This window comes from Bombyx mandarina, chromosome 06, assembly GCF_030267445.1.
Source record: "Bombyx mandarina strain Sakado chromosome 06, ASM3026744v2".
NCBI classification, from domain to species: Eukaryota; Metazoa; Arthropoda; class Insecta; order Lepidoptera; family Bombycidae; genus Bombyx; species Bombyx mandarina.
In genome coordinates this window covers 2,344,516-2,351,980 of record NC_143213.1, presented here as the reverse complement: position 1 = coordinate 2,351,980, position 7,465 = coordinate 2,344,516, and the positions used below count along the sequence as shown (strand labels likewise).

The 7,465-nt window shown below is 37.3% G+C and overlaps 1 protein-coding gene across 1 annotated transcript in view; it reads left to right on the top strand.

Annotated features, from left to right (window-relative positions):
* Positions 1 to 348: 348 nt before the first annotated feature.
* Btr175 (cadherin-like membrane protein) overlaps positions 349 to 7,465 on the top strand; it is a 42,680-nt gene continuing 35,563 nt past the window's right edge. Inside the window, exons 1-4 of the mRNA XM_089728009.1 lie at positions 349 to 483; positions 4,417 to 4,508; positions 5,746 to 5,814; positions 6,129 to 6,287. Of these exons, the coding sequence (XP_089584135.1) occupies positions 4,442 to 4,508; positions 5,746 to 5,814; positions 6,129 to 6,287 (295 nt within the window). The 5' untranslated portion in view covers positions 349 to 483; positions 4,417 to 4,441. The remainder of the gene's footprint in view (positions 484 to 4,416; positions 4,509 to 5,745; positions 5,815 to 6,128; positions 6,288 to 7,465) is intronic.

Sequence of the window (7,465 nt, the reverse complement as noted above, 5' to 3'; positions counted from 1 at the left end):
TGCACTTTACTTAAGAGGTAATTTGTGAAAGAAACTTAGATAGGTAATCAGGAAAATTGGTAGATGAGCTTGGGTGGAGCTTTTACTACACTAAGTAGCCTTCCACTTACCAAAAACTGAACAAATCCATCTCTCCCACTAGCTATTATCTTTATCCATTATTATTAACCGCTGAAAAGCATTTAGGCATTACGAACTGTTCATTTATCTTTTTAAATTATCAAGACAAATGTATCAGTTAATCGATAAAACAAATTATTAATAATTACATGTTATCGTTGCGAGCCGATCTAATCGTTATCAGTGGGTTTGTCACCGAAAAACTACACACTGCACTAAGCACTGGACATCCGTTGTTTGTGGTTTAACGTTATTAAAAAAAAAAAAACAAGAAAGTATATACAAAATCTTCTATTGCTGTGTGTGTACTTTATATGAATCGTGTTGTGTGAAAATATTTATTTTGTGAATCAATAATAATTGGTAATGTTATTTAATTTTAACGTAGTGATGAGTAAAGAAAAGGTTTTAAAAACACAAATACGTTCAGGTTAATAATACAAAGCATAAAGTTCAGTGCGACGAATCTTTAATCGTCTCCTGTAGGGGATATGAGAGGTGCCAATGAAGTCATAAAACAAAGTTCTCTTATTTAACTTTCAAGTCATTTTTAATATACACAAACAGAACCAGCTACAAACTAGCAAGATTTTTTTTTTATTGCCCTGTAGGTAGACGAGCATACGGTCCACCTGATGGTGAGTGGTTACCGTCGCCCATGGACTTCAGCAATGCCAGGGGCAGAGCCAAGCCGCTGCCCTACCGAGAGAACAATAGGGCTAGGCCTTCGTTGGTTTGTTTATTGATGGCTTAGCTGCCAGAAATAATTATCAATGTGTATTGATGATCAATTGTTTCGCAAACAGGAAATAGCCCGAGATTATCGTTTGTAAATAAATGAAGATGAGAGAAAGATTAATAATGATAAGTTGTTTTTTCAATGGGCGGGTGTACAAAAAAAATTAAAAAAATACATTCGTTTTGTTATTATATTTTGCCATTACGCTATTCGTGGAGTAACAAGGGCGCATATAAGAAGTAATGCCGTTCATAGTACAGTCTTAGTTATCCATATTCAAACTAACACGTTTAACCCTTTAACTGCCATGTAAATCACCGATGCCATGCGTGGCGCACTGAAGTAATTATCTCGATTCCTGTAACTAAGGCGCCGGAATATCTAGTAGACTCTGGAAAAGACGTATTCGAAGATACAAAGAAATAATCTCTTTCTAAGAGACCAAAATAACTAAAACGTACATTAACAAACAAAAGAAGGCAAAGCTAGGCAATTAAAATAGTTAGACGCTTAGTAACAGTACTTCAGTGCGCCACGTAAGGCATCGTTGTACTACATGGCGGTTAAAGGGTTAATCCATAGGGTGATGAAGTCTCAGTTATATATGCATAACGGCTGTCCCACCTTTAAAACCGAAACGCACTACTGCTTCACGGCAGAAAACGGCAGTATGGTCGTACCTATCCGTGCGGGCTTACAAAAGGTCCTACCACGTTTCTAAATCTAAAAACGCTTATAAATGATAGATTTTTATCAAACAACAAATTGGCTAATTTAATTAAGCTTCACTGACGCTGTATACACTTGCCGTGGTTATTTGTACACAGCGCAATCCACTTTGAGGCAAGAGTCATTCCACCACAACATGAACATGATTATCCACCTCGAAACACGAGTCGGAAGACTTTATTGCTTCATAACAAAGCTGTTCTCTCTTCAGTTCTCGGTAGACGGGCCCTATTACAACACCATCCCAAAGCGGTCTTCAATACTCGACCCTACTACCGTACCAAGATATTCCAAAGTGGTGCCAATACTCCCTGAAAATTAACGACATAGGGAAGATTCTAGCGAATGGGCGAAATTGCTCGCTGAACTGATGGCCCAAATGCTATTTTTTAGAATTTGTATTTACACAAACTTATCTTGCAAATGTCTTTGCGAGATTGAGGTGTCTGTTAAATATCTTGTGTTCTATGATAACTACCCACTATGAATTGTAATGATCTTTTGCTCATTATCATCACCAGCCGTGATCCACTGCTGGACATGGGCTTTTTTTTATTGCTTAGATGGGTGGACGAGCTCACAAAACACCTGGTGTTAAGTGGTTACCGGAGCTCATAGACATCTACGACATAAATGCGCCACCCACCTTGAGATATAAGTTCTAAGGTCTCAAGTATAGTTACAACGGCTGCCCCACCCTTCAAACCGAAACGCATTAATACTTCACGGCAGAAATAGGCAGGGTGGTGGTAAGTACCCGTGCCGGCTCACAAGAGGTCCTATCACCAGTGTTAAGCTTCTCTATATTAACCCATAGATCCTGGTTTTTAGCTCACCTAATCCATGTCTTGCCGACCACCTTTAGCAACTGATCGCTAAACCTGACCGGGAGCGCCCCAAACTCTATTGAGCCATTTTTCGAAATTAAAATACGAATTCGCCTTTACATATTATTCACATTGATTGCACACTTATGATTAACTTTAAAATCCTTGATACGAAATTCTTTAATAGAAACGCAATCTTTATTAAAGAAGGATTATCGAATTCAGATATTTATTAAGGTACTTTTTTGTTGTAAGATAAAATTAATATGGCCGACGGTAAACTACCTACGATAATAAAACATAATATATTTCAACTAAAACGGGAATAATTCGTATGTAAAATATGTTTTTGATGATTAATATTTGTGAAAAAAAAGCAGTCAAGTTGTAAACAATAGTAGTTGTTTTCTTTTATTCGTGCGATAAGATTAAAAATGTTTTAGCCACATCCAAAAAAAGGATAGATAATGTTTGAAGGAAATCGCTTCAAGTGAAGTTGTTTATTAATGAAACAAATAAAACGGTATTTTGAATTAAGTTCGTCACGTGTGGAAATTCTAGAATTTACTTTCTAATAAAATATTTCTCTTAAAATACACATAGCGCCTTATCGTGTTTATTTGGATTTTTCATATTTTATGGAAATCAGAGGTGAGGCTCCGGTGCCTCTAGTATTGATCCATGGGCAGGGTGACTTCACGACATGCTCTACTAAAAGGATAAAGACTAGGAAATAATATTATAGATAAACTAAAGTATCTGTGTCTATTGCATACCTAGTATAAATATAATAATGGTTATGAGACGTATCATAGCAGCGTACACATAGGATACCACACTAAAGACATCGTGGCCTGACGGATAAGACATTCAATGTACTCGTAGTGACTATCCTAATTTTAAATCGCGCGAGCATTTGCCAATTCTTTAAATGTAGATACTTAGTACTTAACAGATGTTCACAATGTCTTCCACGGCGAAGCATACGCTACATCCTAGCAAAAGTGACTCGTGAGGCCATTTCTAACGCCAAGCCGTAATGTATTCCGGTCTTCTTTTGCCGTTTCCTTATAAAATTAACACGTTATACACTTTACGATCCACCGGTGGGCCTAACATACTTTTTTTTCCATACATATGCTGATAGCCTTGAGAGGCTATTTCAGCTTCTCCTTGACGTGTAGGTGAGCTCACCGGGTTCAAACCGAAGTGTTGCTAACACTGGCCCTAGCAAGAGCAGTACTTCGCAGAATCTACCACCGGATCGGAAACGCGACCCACTGAGAAGATCCTGCGAGAAACTCAGTGGGCTGTGTCTATGGGTTAATTTACTCGTCGAGCCCTTCGTCGCAAGCGAGGGGTTCGGCGAGGACGGTGACCAGGCTAGCGTATGATACCCTTCGGGCCAAACCAAAATCAGGAAATCAGTAATTTTGATCAACATGTGATTCTTACCGCTATTTTGATTCTAAAATTTAATAAAATGCGATCATTTAAAAATAAAAATAAGCGGCTTTTACCGTCTAGTTTAGATGTTGTAAAAGGCTTACGGGTGCACGGAGCACCGGGGCCTGAATGAAAATACTCGATTTTTCTTATAGCGTTCAACGTGTTAAGGCCTCAAGATGCGTGGGGGTATTAACGAAATTAGATTATTCTGCCATGAAGCAGTCATGCGTTCCGGTTGCGAGAGTGGGATAGACATATAATTGAGACTTCAGCCTCATGTCATCTCCGACAAACACGTTCTAATGTCCATTGACTCTAGCAATCATTTATCAATAGACGGCGAATCGTAAATTCATTCAACTGTCTATGTAATAAAAACTTAACAACTAAAATATAGACGTTCTGTCTCAAGGAACATTCATGTTGTGATGTCTACGGACGCCGCTAATCGGTTAACTTTAGGTCCGGGACTCATCTGCAGCATCTACAATGCGTGTCTGTCCTACTGCGCCAAAATAACCCTTAATTTACCAGAGATTTACTTTTCTTCAGTAACAACAACAAAGGAACATGCAAGATGGGAGTTGACGTTCGAATTCTAGCTACACTACTTCTAATCTATGCAGAAACTGTATTGGCTCAAGGTGAGATTTATTTCGATTATCGTACGCCCATAATAAGTTTCCTATATAAATTACTGTAGTAAGAGAATGCTGGTGTCAAGTGACGCGGATATCTGAAGCTTAGGGTTCTATTATATACCTTAGGTACGAGATTGCTGGTGTCAAGTGTTGCGGAAATCCTGAGACTATCAGCAACATTTCTTGTTCCGCTGTATCGTACACGACACAATCCAATAAAATTAATAAACACATAACAAATCAGTTCAATTGTCCAAGAACTACCAAAAAGTAAATACGCAAAGAATAAAAAAGTTTCGAAATCAACTAGATCTTCACAGACGCTTTCAAATCGTCACGACTTTTACCATTACGACAGATAAAAGACTTCGGCTTAAGCGACATTTTTGCAACTTTACAGGAGAGCCATTTAAAACGTCTTCAGCTTTTTCAATGGTATAAACTTAATTGAAGTTCAATTAAAAACATTGAACTGTTGATGCTAATACCAAATAAAACGCATCTTTAATTATAAAGATAAATATGGCGTATTAAGCGAAATGTCGTTTAAACCTTTCACCCCTCGATAAGTTCGAAATGCAGCTTCACCAAACCCATGACGAAGAAGAAGCTTGTCAATTTATAAATATACTAGCGACCCGCCCTCGCTTCGCTTCGGAAACATGAAACCAAAAAAAAAAATAAAAAAAAAAATAAAAAAAGTAGCCTATGTTCATCAGGGACAATGTCGGCTTCTAATGGAAAAAGAATTTTTCAAATCGGTCCAGTAGTTTCGGAGCCTATTCGAAACAAACAAACAAACAAATCTTTCCTCTTTATAATATTAGTATAGATGATTATCATATATTAAAATATACTATTATATAGTAGTAGCCGTACTCGCCCGCTTCGCTAGGCATTTAAAATTAACATTATTATTTATTGTCATTATCATTAGGGAGTCCAACACTCATATAAATATTAGCCTATCCATTAAGTACATGTATTTTATACACGGATACCAAGTTTCAAGTCAATCGGATGCACGGTTCAGTAGTTATAACGGAACAGTCGTAAAAATCACTGTAGATTTATATATTAGTATATAGATTAATAAATGGACGTACGTCACATAAATATTACAATCATCAAATCAGTACATGTACATAACAGGGGTGACTTGAATAGGCCGAAACATCATCTGCATTACCGAGCACGGAATCACCCGGACTCCTATTATCTTTTACTGATAAAATTCCAGAAAGATGCGGCTTCATGGTTGCCATACCCAGACCACCAAGGCCGGATCTGCCTGAACTAGACTTCGAAGGTAAGATCTTAAGAAGTAATTTCTAAATTTATTTATAATTATCTTAATATTATATATTACATTACAGGAATACAGAAATATTTTGGTTACAAACCATTTTGATGCCAACTATTATATGATATTGTAGCTTTTACATGTTTGTTTTAAAATTTAATATTTGAAATAATTATTTTCAGAATATTAAAGAATTATTGTATTAAAATAACGATTAATGTCAACTGTTTATCGCTGCTTCATCGATTCCCCGTGAATCTATTCATATAGGTGTTTTAAAGTGTTTTTTAATTTATTTTAAGCTTTATTCCTATTTTCAGGTCAAACCTGGAGTCAAAGACCACTAATACCGGCGGCAGACCGCGAAGATGTCTGCATGGACGGCTACCACGCGATTACACCTACCTACGGAACTCAGATTATTTACATGGAAGAAGAGATAGAAGGAGAAGTACCCATCGCCAAACTCAATTACCGCGGTATAACATTTCGATTTTTTCTTTGTATTTAAATATAGTTTTAGACTTTCGCAGTATCATCATATTACTTTATAGGCCTTTTATGCATTGGTGTACCACACATGCACATGTAAACTATTTTTATTAGTTGAAATGAGCAGAAGATCTCATAACCTACCTGATGGCAAATATCTGGCGTAACCAATCTACATCACATCATATGTTTCTCGCAACACACCGTAAGATATCTGGTGAAATTCAGGAATAGTTTGCGATAATCCTCGTTTCGTATTTTCCATCGCACCGCCCGCCCTGGAGCAGAGCTCATCTATACTAACTATATAGAACCACTGCGTTGATCCATAGTGCGTTATCAAAGATCGATTTTACCTCGTACAATCCTGCTTTAATATACATTGTTTCAAGAGCGCTATGACACATCTCATAAAGCTGAGGTTTGAGGAGAATAGTCAGCAGTATACAGCGGCTTGGCTATGATCCACATATTCATAATATCCTTAAGCAAAAATGTCCAATTGGAACACAGGCCTTTTTTTTATGAATGAGGGATTACTGGTAGAGGCCTTTGCAGTTTCAACAGGACAGGTGGGCGAGCAAAGGCTCAGCTAGGAGGGGTGGGATTTATATTTTGATTTGACTAACAGCTCAAGAGCAACTGGTTCGCGAATGAACAGCACAGGACTGCTTCACGGCAGAATAGCATAACTTGCTGAAGATTTTCTTTAAAATGTACACGTGAATTTGTGTTTGATACAGAAAGAGTCAAAAGACTTTTTGGATGTCAGCTCAGGCACTTTATTGTGGGTTTACATAAAAAGAACTTGACTGACGTCGTGAACAAGCATACATTTATGTGCAAAAAGCAAAGACTGTCCATCGCTTTGATTAGGAGTGAGCCGGTCTAGCAAGGATACAAGTAAACATCTTGGACAGTGGAAACCTGGACCAATAAATGAGTCTTATTTGAAAACGTTTTTATAAACTTCAAACTAGTGTTTTTTTAATGAAAAATACAACGCAGGGGAATGATAGAATAGATCTCGAGACTGGAATTGTCTGCTTAGCCCTTAATTAATGAAATAAGGCAACGCAAGACGATCCTGAGAGGGAATACGTTCATAGCAATCACTATTCACAGTACACAGAGAAAATACGTTCTCAAACCTTGAATATTAGAA